General features: G+C 40.4%; 1 protein-coding gene across 2 annotated transcripts; it reads left to right on the top strand.

Moving 5' to 3' along the window:
• The first annotated feature begins 4,251 nt into the window (after positions 1 to 4,251).
• Positions 4,252 to 14,591, top strand: LOC137352387 (protein odd-skipped-related 1-like). Of its 2 annotated transcripts, none has more exons than XM_068017723.1 (4): positions 4,252 to 4,545; positions 11,448 to 12,144; positions 12,560 to 12,659; positions 13,011 to 14,591. In XM_068017723.1, exons 1-4 carry the CDS (start codon positions 4,434 to 4,436, stop codon positions 13,218 to 13,220), a joined length of 1,119 nt encoding a protein of 372 aa, XP_067873824.1. In that variant the 5' UTR covers positions 4,252 to 4,433; the 3' UTR covers positions 13,221 to 14,591. The 2 variants fall into 2 exon arrangements, with proteins under 2 accessions (XP_067873824.1, XP_067873832.1); XM_068017731.1 differs by lacking the exon at positions 4,252 to 4,545 and adding an exon at positions 6,344 to 7,246.
• Positions 14,592 to 15,622: the final 1,031 nt, after the last annotated feature.

Below are 15,622 nucleotides of genomic sequence, written 5' to 3'. Positions count from 1 at the left end.
CAGCATACACCTGAACAAAATTCCATCTGATTTTTCCCTTTAAGTTAACGAAGGGGAAAGATTTAGGCTGAAAGTTTCAATTCCAACTGAAATATAAATCTGGCTGTATTAAATCCGCCACCCTTTATTACACCCTGTCAAATTTTCCGTATAACAGGTGGCCGATCTGATACTCAGATTTACATTCCACCAAATTTGCAAGTTCTGTCTGCGTTGATTTTTCGGTTTCAGGTGTCTGACCGGCAGAGTGCGCCGGTCGGCTTCCCTCCAATGGCGAACAGGCAGCTGCGATGTTGAGGCTCAGTGAGCTGCAGGGTGCCAAACAGGTGTCTCAATGCAGCTCACCAGATTAAAACTGATCAATATTGTCAAATTTCAGCTACACCCGTTGTAATAATTTAAAACATTTGAGCAACGATATGGCATTTTCAGAATGTTGTTTACCTCTGTGAAACTATTGCTTTAATATTGCTCCACTGAATGTAATTTAAATGTAGGGTCCTGGGAAACATCTTTTAGATTGAAATTTTTAGCCAATCAAAACACAGAAATTTATAAGTGTGTTGTAATTGGCCAAGTAGTTGTTGCGGCTAATAAATTCCTCCGTCATAAGACCTTCACGGAAATCCAGAAATGTGGGAGCGCCACAGCATTCCTGGGATAATCAGCCCGGAGTTTGGCTTACTGTTAAATTATTGCTCGTTTGGACGCTATCAGACTCTATAATTGAATTGTTTAGCGATTAGCTTTGATTTCACAACTGTAACTATACAGAATAAAAACATGTACTAATGTCGCTGATACACAGAATAGATGTCTGTAGCCTCGTTGTGCATGAATGCTATTCTACGTAAAATATATGGAGAATTCGAAAGCATTCTTTAAAAATGAAATGAATATAGGATTTACTGTATATTTAACATACAGTAACGTGTATTAGAAGGTAAAATCACTCAAGATTTAGTCATCACATTATTTGCACTTAATAAATAATATCTGAGATTATTTCATAAAAAGATATGCCAGTACTCACCTGGGCAATTTGGCGCGCTGTGCATTCCAGTGAGATTATCGCCATCAAAATAAGCATTGACATTTTAAAACAGGTGTTTTATATAGGCATGTCCAAGGAATGATTTATCGTATTCAATTTTCTCCCAGACTTCTAAGTCACGTGCGAATGGTTCTGTATATTATAACTTTTAAGTGATGACATATTATCATGAGATGGAGAAGTAAAATGCAATGTTGAATTTGTGCAATTTTACATCGCCAGAGGGTGGCGCGTTTTGTTCGTGTTGGAGCCGGTCTGCTCTCGTTAGTTGACTTGCGCAGTTTTATTTTTATAAGCGACCAAGCAAACGCATCTTTCGACATCGTTTCAAAAGGTTTTAATAAAGCAAAATAGCAACATATAAAAAGTTATGTTTTTGAATACTCACTGATATCGCATTCGATTGCAATTACTGATAACAACGACTATGTCACTTCAATCTAAAACAAATTGAAACGTGTACGCCAAAATAGTGTAAAATCCAATGGCCCAGTGATATCTGGAAATGTTAAAAATGACATTTAGTTCCGTAAACAATCTTATTTGCTTCGACGCACAATTTATTTCTTGCCATGATTAACTTTTTTTTTACAAGTAGTTGGCTGGGATTAAAATGAAACTACTTCCGGATTTAAGTGAATTAGTTATAGTGAATTTTGACACTACGGTGAAAAAGAGAGGCTGTAGAATGCGTATTGAACAGAAACGGATGGGCCATAATGGACTGCATATTTGTGTGATTATAATGGCACAAATGTTTATCAACACCGAAATATATGCATTAAAAGAGTGAGGTGTAGTAGATGTCGTGTTATTGCTTTAAAAGCCACATTGTCTCATTAATTCTCGTTTTGCTTACAATTCTAGTTTTGAAATGGACCTCAAAACAAATTAAAACATTCCACGTCTTTGGTTGACAACGTTCTCTGAGTAATAATATTAAAACAAATAAAGCCCAAGAAATAACTGTAAACGTTTAATTTATCTTAATTGTAACTTGAACGACAAATTGAATAAAAGTTAAAAGCACTGTAACCTCTTGTGCGCTGTTTGGCTACGAGTTTCCAACTCGAGGTGACGTCTGTATATTTGCGTTAATTATACAGCATTTACTACATTACAGAATGGTTTGTTTTGCATTACAACAAAAGCTACAGGTTATTATGTTACAGGAAAACTGAATGGATGCTGATTGTGGAAAAAAGTTTATGTAACGAATGTTGTATTATTTTTAAAATACTGATGTTTAATGAATGTCAGAGTAAAGTGCCCGCAAGAGTCTTGAACGAATAGAACATAAGAGTGAGAATGCTGCTCTCCACGTGATCGTACTTCACGTGAAGCCAGGATAAACCCTCACACAGCACAAGGACTCCTCAGCTAAAACGGTACATCTCGTAAAAACAAACGTGTCCCCTTTACACTAACATACCATTAATACTTGTTACCTTTCACTGGCCACATGCATTTCTCATCATTTCCTCTGCATAACCATGTTTTAAATAACCTTCCTTCTTTAGGTCCGTCCCCGGAGAGGTTTGGAAAACAAACATATACATTTATACACTCTTTCATATTTCCTTTTGCAAATCTTATATTTCAAGCTCAAAACTCGTAGCTCAATGCATGGTGTTAAAAATATATTCCGATGTTTGACTATCAGTTGTGAGCCCATGCTAAGGGATGGATGGTGATTTGGATTGTGAAGTGGTTGGAACGATGAACAGTGGTGATCCTAATTACCTCGTGTCTTGAATAAAAACAAGCACATTCTGCTCTCTGGATGAATCAGAGTCGCTTCAAGTCGTGGATTTCTTTCAGAAGAAAGAGGGGAGCTGTCAAAAACCGCACTCTTTTTTTATCTCCAAGACTTCTCGCTGCCGTTGCTTTAATGACGTTTAGGGGTTTTTTAAAGTTATTTGGAAGGGAAGAAAGACAAATACACAAAATCAGGGAAATAAAACGGAATGAAGATTGGGAAATGGGGGGCGGGGTGGATGAAGCAAGGGAATACAAACGAAAAGAGAAAAGGGATGATTGAGTGTGAATACTTGCGCCGGGACAGGGAAAGCCACACTTGCCTTCACAAGATTCAGCAAGGGAAATATCTCAAAATGTCAGACTTAAAGCAGGACTGTCCTCCCTTAATTATTGTTTTGACCCTAACATTTAAACGAACCTAAAAGCATAAAACAGCTTAGCATAAAGTTTTCTCATTAGCTGACGTATCAGTCATTATTAAAGAACCCGTAATACCTATATGAATACTCCTACGACCCAAAGGACATGTTGTGTGGTTCAGATTCCATTAACTGAAATGTTCTCTTTTCTTTTCTAATTGCGCTCAGCTTTTTTGATTACACTTTGTGTGGAAGGAAGAAGTTGAATTTGTTGGCTGCCTTTGGGGAGAAACTATAGATAATTGTAATCTCTGGGAAAAGAGTTTGTTCCAGCAATATTTTTGCCCCATTTATGGAGTTTTACTTGGACTGAACTAAACATTTTAAGATTAAGTTCATCCATCAATAAGATGTAGCCAGTCTACTCATGTTTTTTTTTTATTTTCTTAGACACCCTATGTTACAGAGCTAAAAGTGTTTACAGCTTCCAGGCAGCTCGGTGATTTCTCTTTATCTCTTAGAACTCCCAACATCTAACAACAGCAAAAAATCATCGCTTTTTAAGTTCATTCCTTGATGATAAAATCGCTCTTAACGATATGCCAATCTATTGTGGTGTCTCAAAGTCCTCTCTCCTCATATCACTATTAGCTTGGTGCGAAAAATAAACTAATGTTTTCAGCGGATTCTTAAAATAGCCCAGTTATCATCTGTGCAACCATCAAGGTCAGAATCTACTCTCTATTTCATTCGATTGGTGGCCTGGGCAGGGTGTTTTTTCTCTCTAGAAAGACGTTGCACATTTGCTTTGAATTAAGTTAACATAAAATAACATTAACGTATCGTTGTCCAAACAGTTCGGAAACACATTGTTATATTTGCTTTCAAAGTTTTATTTTCGGCTCTCAAGCCTAAAGTGGCGTTAAGATCCACAGCCCCTGTCTCCCCGGCGATGCTGTGAACTTTGTTGAAAGTTTATTGACTTTTGCTGTCAAAGAAGTTGGTGGGGCCGGCTGGCTGCGCAGTGCGCCTGCGCCGTCCGGGGATTTCTCTCAGGACTCGGTTGAAATAGGAGGTGGTTCGAGGGGTCTGGAGGAGTCAGACTGTGATCGGCATCTCCTTCCGAACACTAGGCAAGCGGCAACTCTGCCCTGCAAAGGAGCATCTGACACGGTCCCGATCGCTCTTGCCTGGCACCACCAACCACCCCCCCCCCCCCCCCACCTTCGCCGCCGCAACGCCAACTCCGAGCTCAGAGCATGCCAACTTGGGTATGCGCTTGTGCCACAACCGCCGCCAGCTCTACATCTGCCATTAGTTCAAGCGAGAAAGCGGCGACACTCGCAGCGGCCGAGGAGTTCCCCGGTTCAGGTAATGACACGGCGCTTCTTCCGCTGCTGGATTTGGAAGAAGGGCAGGGAGTGGTGGGCTGTGGGGGAAAGTAGCTTGTCAGACGCCAGGAGTTTCTCTTAGCTGAATCTGACATGTTGCAGAGACACTTTTTGTTTCATATTGGACGCTGTTAGACAAAATATAAATGCATTTTCTTATTTTTAATAAAGCGAATTGCCCTAATTACAGGAGCGGCTCTGGGTATCTAGATCCACTTTAGTGAAATTTTACACCTTTGTATGTGTTTGTGTAAAGTAAGGTGAACATTTCAATTTGAAAACCCGAATGACTGTGTTGGTATAGGAGGTTTACTGTACACGGAGTTGCGGGAATGGTTCTACTGAAACTGGTTCAACTTGAACTTAACATAATCAAACATTTGTACCCTGGGCTGAAACTGTAACTCCTCCCAAGCGGCAGTATACACAGTGCAGGCCGACCTTCCCATCAGCAGTCTCTAGCTATGTGTCTGATACACCAGCAGCGCGTTTATTTCCAGCCGAGCTTCAACTGGGCACGCTAACGCAATGTTTATACACAACACTGAATCAATCTGAACACGTTTCCTCTTTGCTGAGGTCTACTTGCTTGGAAATTCTCTTCTCACATTTTGATCAGTATCTCAACAGATATTGACAGTACCCGATAGAACACGTGCAGTGATCTACAGGCGATATATAAACACATGTGACCCACCTCCAGCACACCTGAATCCACTGGTTATGGCAGTGGATTAATCGAGCAGTGCATGCTGTCGAATTGTTGAATCTCTCTCTCTCTCTCTCCCCACCCCCACTATTTGGAAGTGATATTTCTTTTCACCAACTCGCTCAAATGCAGACGCTTGGTACTCTGGTGCAGTCCGAGGCGATACCACCTCGAACAGCTAAAAGTCGAGTTGTGTTGCTCCCAACTGTTTCCGGTGCAGGGTGTAATTTACTCCTATTAATGTTAATGGGATGCATTTAATAAGGGGCTCCAGGGCGGTTAATGGGACTGTTATTAACAGGGTTAAACACGCGGAGCACGTTTTATTCCCAAACTGCCTTTGGTTTATTTCCACAAACTAAACGTGTGATTTCAGACCAACTGTTACCAATTTATATTTTTTAAAAGGCAAGAGAAGCGAAATATAATTGAATTCTCGAAAAGTGCATGTAATCTCCAGTTTTTTTTAAATCGTCCTTTATATAGGTTGCTAATATTTTAAGATAGTGTAAACATTAATCGTATTAAATTGGTCAATAACGCAATTCGTGCTTTCTTCTTCTGCATTTTGAAAGTGAAATGGTATTCTAACATACAGATTCTGGTGTTAGAAAGGGTATGATGACAGAGACCTTCCGTCACACCATCTTGTGTGGCTGGAGTGATCTCGGCGGCCTTTCACTCTTTTTGGAGATTAAAGATTGTATTTTCCAAAAGGTCCCAAATATTCAATTTTTAAAAAACACAGGATAGAAAAAAAATAAGTCGAGTGGTAAGTTTGACGACCCTTAGGGACCTCACACACGGCTATTCCTTTAATCAGATGTATAGATAAATATATCAGAGAACACTCCCCCGAAATTTGGATGTAAAACAGCTGACTGCTGAAATCTGTCCAACTACTCTCTTTCATTTTGTACACAGACTGCACAATGGACTAAAACATTTCCAAAACCTATTCCACCGCCCCCCGCCCCCACCACCACCACCCCTGTTTAAAAGCCAAGTCTTCCATACTCTACATGTTGAAACTGTTTGTTTGTCTTACTCAGTGTATTAATCAACACTGCCAGCTGAAAAGTGCTTTGAGCTCTTCTATTCTCCAAACAGAGTACTGATTGTGATATTGTGATAATCCAATGAAAAATGGTGCCCTCGAAGCATTTAGGACATAGATCTAAAAGCAAATACTGATTGATATCTCGCAGCGCGCCCAATATTCTGCGTTCAATTGACAAATGCGTTTTATGAGACTCGCACTGCGAGGGCGAGATTGATAAAGCAGCCTGCAACTCAACAGGAAAGCGCGGCGGGCAGAAAAAGAGAAAAGGGGTAGAGTTTCTCGACAGATGCACCCTTTCAGGTTTATAGCCCTATTTTGTAGGGTAAATTTATCTTGGCAGAATGAAGTTTGTTTCGATAGGATGTCAGTACACAAGTGGTCTGTTCACAATTGCACAGCAACCAACCTATGTTTCTTTATTGCGATCGAGGAGAGATAACGCGCCACAGTGCTTTATGATGAAGATAACGATCTGTTTAGATTAACGAAAATCCGCGTCAGAGAGTCGACGAGGAATAAACTGCATCCCGCACAAACGAATTTTGGCCAAATAAGCTGGAAACTGCGTTGTTCCATCGATAGTTTGTAGTTAGCGGGTAATGTAAAGCCTGGTGGCGCTCGGCTGCTTATTCTCATTCGCCTGCAGACCGAACATTAAAATCAGCCGCTGCAATTGTTTCTGGAGATGCAGAGCAACAGATTTTAATTTGGGGAAAGAAATGTTCCAGTATGGACAGGAGATTGTTTATCACTTTGGGAGGGAGCCGGGGCATATTTAAAAGCGTCTCCCTTTTCTTTGCCTCGCCTGTATTAATGCTTAATCCCATTGAAAGCTCCGAATACCATCCACTTGCATTCGTTAACCTTTCGGACATTGCACCAGCCAGCAGCTTGCAAAACACTACAACGGTCAGTGCACTATCTATCTTATTAGTCTGTGTGTGTATCTGGAAGTACATTCTTGAACACCACAGAAGATTAAAGGCACGCAGAATATGTTCGTTTGTTGCACAATATGGTCTAAATAAAAGTAAAAGTGAAATCACGTATATTAAGGATCAGGTTGATGAATTATATTTGTGACTATAACGATCAAAACGCCTCTGCTGAAACGGCCTAGATTCTTTGGCCTTTTCTCCGGAGTTGTCCCGGATCTCTGAGTTTCTCCTTTTTCTTTCTTAAAACTACCAAACTATCTCGGCTATCTGGATTTTCGAGACCAGAATTTTGGAAGTCCGTCATATTTGCTGCATTTGTTGTGCTTATTTGCGCCTTTACGAATGTTTGTATTGAATTGTAGCGGCTTTATCCGTTTGAACAGTTAAGGAATAACTTTTTAAAAATCAGTTCCCCTATTATGGTGCAGTAAGTTAGCTTGCTAGTGGGTTAAGAGTTCTGTAATTATGCGCGTTCCGGATCTTTACTTTGTTTATGTCAAATGCAATGAACGTGAATACACTGTCCAGTAACAGGCGCGATACACCTGCTGTGCTTTAACAATGTGCAGGTCTTTTGAAAGCACATTGTTTTGGAGCTCAGTTTTGTTTTTAGAAAAACTTCACAGTGCTGCAAAAAAATCTGCACCCTCTTAAGATACTGCACTAAACGGTGTATTTACATGATTGTAATACATTAAGACCTGGATACTGTTCACTCAGATGACAAGCAATGTATCATGTTACATTAAATATCAGATAATTTCAGGTTCGATGTCATTGGCTTCTCCCAAGCGATTTAGCTACTAGCCTCTCCTGGTTGAGTTGTATTATTAGCGACTATCTTTAATGTTGATCAGATTGTTTCTGTGATGAATTCGTGCAAGTTTACGAGACATCTTCCGAGCGGCGCTGACGGGTATCTGCTCCTGTCCCGGACTGTACATTACTTGCTCATTTAAAGTCTTTCGTTTAATCCACTGGACTGAACCTCATTTCCCCATATAATCCCCATGCCTTCTATTCTAGCTTTCTGTGGTCTCCTCGGTCACCAGTGTTCTAAACTAGAGGAAAACTGTTAAAAATAGTTCTATTAACTGTTAGGTATATATTATCTATATATAATATAAATATTCGGAAACCATATATATGGTTTCAGTGGGAATTACACTTGCGAATGTATTTGTTGACGCAGGGAGACATGAGATGATATTCTTTCTATTGGCCCCCGGAGACCGTACGCAAACGCTATTAAAAGCTAAGCCAATACACAATGTTCCCTGCTGCTTATCTCAGCATTGCCGCAGATTCCAGTGCATTTGAATGAAGATAAATCAAACAGATTTCAGTTGCTTTGTAAAAAGTCATCAGTATCTGTATTAAACTGTAAAATTCAGTTTGGAAATGTTCCAATAAATTAAATGAGACACTTAAGAGGTTAGACTATTTAAGGGTCAACAATCCATTCCTCTTCCCTTGTACATACCGTTTTCATATACGACTATATTGTAACAAATGCATTGAGGCACTATAATTTTTTTAATCATTTAAAGATGGTTCTGTGTTTATATTCCCGGAAAGCTCGCGATCAAATATTTTCAAAGCTCTCCTTGAAATGTTGTGACATTCAAAAACAAATGAGACTTTTGCGAGAAATTGAGTGTCGAGATAAAAATGTGTTTTGTCTTAATTAAAGCAAAGAGCAGCTATTTGTTGCAGTATTAAATTAAGAACATAAGAATGATAAGAAATAGAAGTGGGAGCTGGAGTAGATCATACGGCCCCTCGAGCCTGCTCCGCCATTCAATTCTGTCGTGGCTGATTGTCTGCCGCAACTCCACTTTCCCACCCGCTCCCCATATTAAATCATTTCGAAGCCTAGATCAGAACACCGACTCGTTTGGTATATGTTTTTTTTTAATTGACCTTTTATATACCCACGACAACATTCGATAAAGTTTAATGTACGTGACATGCTGTAAATATTTGAATAAGTCCATTAATAAAGATGCATAAATGATTGATGTGGTATAACGTCAATCCTATTAACACTTTTGTGATAGTTACAACAACCAGCAGGGCACGTTTCTTAGTTTCTGGATGTTGCAATCCAGTTCATGAAATAAAATTGGTCCTTTGATTTCAACCAATTACTGTAAGAACAAACGACATCGGATTGGTTGCGAGACAGAAGTACAGGTTAACATAATAGAACCTAATCAGCAGCTAATATAATTACACTTGCATAACCCAGCTTGGAACTTCTTTCATCGCGCATACGTTGACAAATTACCCGTGACTAGTTGCACTGAGCGTTATCTGCCATGACTGTTGAGAGCTAAAGGAGATTTCTGGTGTGACTTTTCTTACCACCATTAATGGAAGGTCTCACCAATTAGCAAAGCCAATCTTAGCGAAATGTCACTGTGTTTTATTCCGGGTCATTGCAGAGGAATTCCACATGATGTCAGTTCGCTTGGTTTGCGAATTCGTTTCCAATGATTTATGCCGATTACTGTTCTGGTTCCCTTATGTGTTTCTTTTCGTCTTTTCGTTTCATAAAATAAAAGCTAAAGTGTTCGTTAATTGGTAGAGCGAAGTAGCTTTAATGGTTTTTCAGAAATGCCCTTTTTTAAGTGAATACGAATTGTTGTCTTCTGAAAGAAAATCTGGAATAACTGACGGTCTCTTTCTAATGATCCGAACTGAGAGTCAATTACTTCTGCGCCATAGCCAGAAACCACTAAATCCCTGGTGATCTCAGGACCAGAAAATGCTAATTAGTTGCATCTCACCTTATTTTTCCCAAACACAACAACTGGTGATCTGCACCGATTCATTTGCGCCAAATGTTTAAAGTCGTCATCATCGGAAAATAAAAACAAGAAGGGCATAGTAACACCTGGAGTACATAGAGCTATCGGATCCCATCGGGTGCTGCAGGCTCCTCTCTAATTCGCATAGGAGAGTGACAATTAACCGCCTATTCATTATATTTGCAGATTTGAGAATGAGGTGAACATTGATTTAAAATTAGAAATAATGTTCAGTAGTGGATGGGGCTGTTCTACTTGACATTTGCCGCTACAATAACAACAGGATTTCGATAATGTTACGAACTGTTGATCAAATAGAAAAACATAAATGTGCCTCCTCGCGAGGTTGTCCCTTTGATGTATAACCATGGTTAAAGGTTACCACAAATAGCCGACCCGACCCACTCACATGTGCTTCTTCGTTCACCCCTATTGCGAGATTGCTGGGACTAGCGGCAGGGCTCGGTGATGATAAATAGTGATTATTAAAATTTTTAATGTTTTTTTAAATTTTTATCTTTGACAATTTTATTGTCCTTCAGACCTGCAAATTTCTTTTTTCTTTTTACAAGAGGGAAAACATTTTTCTTTAATAGTACAGTGCCCACTGTTTCTCTCAGTAACATTAAGAGTGATCAGATAATCCCCGCCAATTATAAACATGAACAGGAAACAAACGAATCATAGAATCATAGAAATTTACAGCACGGAAGGAGACCATTCGGCTCATCATGTCTGTGCCACTGACAAGCAGCCATCCGGCTTAATCCCACTTTCCAGCTCTTGGTTCGTAGCCTTGCAGGTTAGGGCACTTTAAGTGTATATCCAAGTACTTTTTAAATGTTTTGAGGGTTTCTGCCTTGACCACCCTTTCAGGCACTGAGTCGATCACTGTGCCTTGGAGCTTCCATGTAACCTTTCGAACTGTCGTCAAATTTATTAATGGCTCTTGTTAAGCGAGAGGTTGAAGATGTTTGAATTTTACCTCAGTTTAAGTCCACAGCGGGGCATAGTTACTTGCCTTCCACATTCTTCCAGGAAGGGATTATAAATAAACAATGTTGCGTGTGTGGCACTCGATTGGAATCGTCATGTTTTACTGGTCTAGCTGCTTGCTCTGTGAGACATAGAAAGCAACGACTGCTCAGAAACAAAATGCAAGGTTGCGCTTGGAAAACATGTTTACACTTTGCTAATAAGACATCATGTGGATTTAATTGTTATATTGTTTTTTTATGACACTTTACTTGTGTGTTGAAGTGGATATCCATTGTTGCCATATTTGAAAATCAATTGAACTTTTAATAAAAATGAACGTTAAATCTTCACTCACTGCATGCGTTCTGTTTTTACACCAAGGTTTCTGCAAGTTGGCAAGGTCTCCTGCTACCCGAGCACCACCTGTGAACACCATGGGCAGTAAGACTATTCCGGCTCCAGTGCCTATTCATCCATCGCTACAATTGGCGAACTACGCATTTCTCCAGGCTTCCAATGGCATCCCCACACCTTCAGATCAGCTGCACAACCTCTATGGCTTCAGCACCCTGCACACTGTCCATCTCCATCAGTGGACCCTGGGGTACCCTCCCATGCCTCTACCCCGATCTTCCTTCTCCAAAGTACCTGCTGTTTCCGCTCTGGTGGACACTAGGTTTCAGCTGCCCACCATCCCGATCTTCCCCCACGTTTTCCAACCTAAACAAGAATCAAGTAGTATTCCAAACAAGACAAGACCCAGGTTTGACTTCGCCAATTTGGCCATTGCGGCTACCCAGGAGGACCACCCTAAGCTTGGACAAATAGACAGACAGTGTTCTCCTTCAGCCATTGGTTCCCTGCTCGATGCCACCAAGTTATCGCCGGAAAGGAAGCCCACCAGGGGCAGGTTGCCGTCCAAAACCAAAAAAGAATTTGTCTGTAAATTCTGTGGGAGGCACTTTACCAAATCTTACAATCTCTTAATACACGAAAGGACCCACACCGATGAACGACCCTATACGTGCGATATTTGTCATAAGGCATTTAGGAGGCAGGATCACCTCCGTGACCACAGGTAAGATAGCACTGTTTCCCTTGGAAGGGCCCTCTACTTGCACACTGTAACCTCTTAATTTAAACTTCGTCGTCATAAATCTTGACTGGTTGCAGACTGAGTTGTAAATTGCAGAGAATTTCAAATCTGAAACGAATCCGTGTTGACGACTTTGTTGGTTCCAATGACTTTGCAACAATGAGTTGAGACTGTGATTTAAGTAGCGTAATCGCTCTTCCCAGAAATAGATATGATTTATTTAACTCGCACAAAGATAAGCTTGTAAAAGGCCGAGTGCGAGCAATTATTTGTGAAAACATGCAGATAAATTTCTTGCCAAATGAGCTTATTATATTGATTCTAATGGCTGATAGTAACTACTATTAGCAGTTCGGTTAATTTTAAAGACAAATAATGCATTTTTTCTTTAATTTAGGTACATTCATTCCAAGGAAAAACCCTTCAAATGTCAAGAGTGCGGTAAAGGATTTTGCCAGTCCAGAACATTAGCTGTTCACAAAACACTGCATGTGCAGGTAAAAGAGCTGAAAACCTCTAAGATAAAATGCTGAGCATAGTACCTGCAAACAGGACTCAGAGTGGAACATTACTGAAAGCCTATAATGCGAACATACCTGTCAAATTTAGAAACAGCAGAGACTATATCCATTCTGCTGCTGTTCTTTTCTGTTATTTTATTCCAATACAGATTATCTGTGGAATTCTGCTATGGGAAGACCTGTGTCGTTTTCTAAGTCCGAGCAAAAAACGTTTGTTTCGGTAGATCCCCCTTGAAACGAGAGCGGTTGAACTGTGTCGCCCTTCTTGATGTCCTCCGACGTGAACTTGGAGTTGGAAGGTGATGCTTTGTCTTCTGTGTTTAACAGGAATCTCCGCACAAATGCCCGACGTGTGGCAGAATGTTTAATCAGAGAAGCAACCTGAAAACCCATCTCCTTACTCACACTGACATAAAACCTTACAACTGCCGTCAGTGTGCCAAGGTTTTCCGGAGAAACTGTGACCTGAGGCGCCATAGCCTCACCCACAATCCCAGAAACAACCCAGAACTCAAAAAGGCTGCAATATGTGGATAGAGACGTTATTTGAGTTCATCAGCTCTGATTTCCCTAAAGTTTAGGGTTTAGAATGGAATAATTACCAAATCTCGGCTATACACCAAAAAACAAAGAGGGAGAGAGATAATGTGGAGACTTTGTCATGTTTGAATGTATGAGGAACATCTGACCGAGGATTGAGGGACGGTTTCATCTCTGGGCTTGGGAATGCAGAAATACGTGTGTAATGTACGGCAGGATACAGGGCTAAATCCCAACACTTCAGCTTCTTGAGATGAAATCTACCACGGCAAAAAAAAGTGCATCAATAGACCGCGGAGGGATCGAAAACTGCACTCCTGCAGTGGCTTGTGAAATGCATTGCGTGAAATATTGCAGTAAACTGAGCTTAGTGCTAAACCCGCGTGGGTTGGAAACATGGCACATTATTCATTAGAAAACAAAACAGAAATGAAAGAAGAAGAAACAAAAGAACACACGGTCATGCAATATAAGAACATTCGAAACTACATTCCATTCGGCGTGTTTTTTCTAAACACAAATTGATCTTTGTAAATGTTTTTGGCACTTTACGCTTTTTTTTTTACTATTTTCATGTATCACTGGATTTCTAATCTTTTTAAACGAATAAATTGCCATTTTAGGCAGTGCGCTGACCATTCCTTTACTTCATCCAACTATACAAACAAATTTCTTTTCACTTAAGGCGAGAGCGTGTTCCATTTCTGCCGTTTTCAGAGGGCTAAGCGATGTGATAAAGCATCAAATATAGGAATCTATTCACAAACCCAGACCTAACTAATATATCTTCGGCCCCTGTCTGTCACCTGCCCTCACCCATTTCGGCTACCTTCATTTATACAAGAAGGCATTGTATCTTTTTAAGGTATTAGTTGATATTTTAAAACTTCTTTTACGCTTTATTTAAGGGCAGTTGCCTTTGTGCTGGCCTTTCTTTGTGTGTGGGGTCGGTTTACTTGCTGACACGGCGAAACATGTTCTACTTCACGTTGAAAGCAAAGGCTTTTTTCTCTCTCTCCAACGAATTTCAAATACTGGCCTGACAAGGTGGGCCCAAATAGCCATGGGAAGATTGGGGCCCTTGGTGTAAGAGGCATTAAAATTCATACTACCAGGAGAGTTTTTGAAGTGTTTATTCTCATCTGTAAACCGACCGCACACACAGACAGGCTCTGAGCGTGTGCACCGACTGACTGGCACTGATCTGAGCTTTAGAAACAGTGGACATTTAAAAACAATAATAAAACTAAACTGTCCCTTTCCTGTAATGATTTGTTTTGTATTTCAGCTTCAGTTAAACAAGGTGCCTCTCCAACTGTTCTTGTCTCCTTCCCATTCTTATTAAAACAAAAGAATTCCCGTTATGTTTGCTGAAGAATTCAATTAAACGAATCTAGACACGGTGGATCATGTCTGTTATTTTCACAGGGACCGTATTTGTTTTATATAATGATCACCATCACTTTATCATTGCAAGTTCGCTTTAAGATTTAATTTCCTGTGGAAAAAAAGGCCACCACAACCGCTTGGTCACATGTTAACACTCTGAATCAAGTCATCTTCGTTTGTACCTGGCCATTGCCATGCAGTGGCCCAGTCAGGTGTCTACTGTCGTCAACCTATAGAGAAAAGGTTGTCAGACTCTTAACCAAAGATCACCAACATGCTCAAGTCAGAAACCTGTAAATTCACATCAACCCCACACTTAGTTGTGCCAAACTCCACACTGGGAACGCGCCCTCTACACAACGGGGCATCTGCGAGGAGGGCAGATTTTTTTTCTTCTGCCCCAAAGACTGTACTGGCATGATTTTCTTGCTGTTGAGAATCATACGTTGTATTTACTAGCTTGGAACCAACAGCTGAAAGCAAAGGTTCCCTCTAGGGTCCACACCCGATACACCGACTTGTCTGTTTTCGCAGATGCTGCCGACTTGCTGAGGGTTTCCAGCACTTTCTATTTTTGTTTCAGATTCCCAGCATCTACAATTTTGTTTGCTTTTTAGTTCTCTATTCATACTGCCTGGCTGGAACCGCTATTCTTCGGACTGGAGAGAATTCACCCAGCAATTAGTATCTAAATATTTAGAAAGCCAGTGACCCCGTTTTCTGCACATTTAGATCACCTACAATGTAGGTTGAAAAATATTAAGGAGTTCCGAAGGACGCGCAGGCATTCTTTAAACCTCATTGAACATCAAGTTGGACATACACGACGTGTGTTTGTTTAAACCAAAGCTATGGGACTATATTCTTCAGGGAGCTTCGCTTTCTTTTATTTCCAAACGAGCTTCGCGTCACATCGCTGTAGCACCAGGTGGGCGCTGCCTCCAGATTGATGGTTCAATGTTAGTACTGGTATCCAAAACATAAACCACTATACAGTGAGACTAAAGTTG

The sequence above is a fragment of the Heterodontus francisci genome, chromosome 3, assembly GCF_036365525.1.
Source record: "Heterodontus francisci isolate sHetFra1 chromosome 3, sHetFra1.hap1, whole genome shotgun sequence".
Lineage (NCBI taxonomy): Eukaryota > Metazoa > Chordata > Chondrichthyes > Heterodontiformes > Heterodontidae > Heterodontus > Heterodontus francisci.
Note: the sequence above shows the minus strand (reverse complement) of the source record. Positions and strands in the feature narration are given on the sequence as shown.

Coding starts and splice junctions, on each gene's coding strand:
- LOC137352387 (XM_068017723.1), top strand. CDS start 4,434: ATGCCAACTTGGGTATGCGCTTGTGCCACAACCGCCGCCAGCTCTACA. Junction 4,546..11,447: donor CGAGGAGTTCCCCGGTTCAG/GTAATGACACGG, acceptor TTTTACACCAAG/GTTTCTGCAAGTTGGCAAGG. Junction 12,145..12,559: donor GATCACCTCCGTGACCACAG/GTAAGATAGCAC, acceptor TCTTTAATTTAG/GTACATTCATTCCAAGGAAA.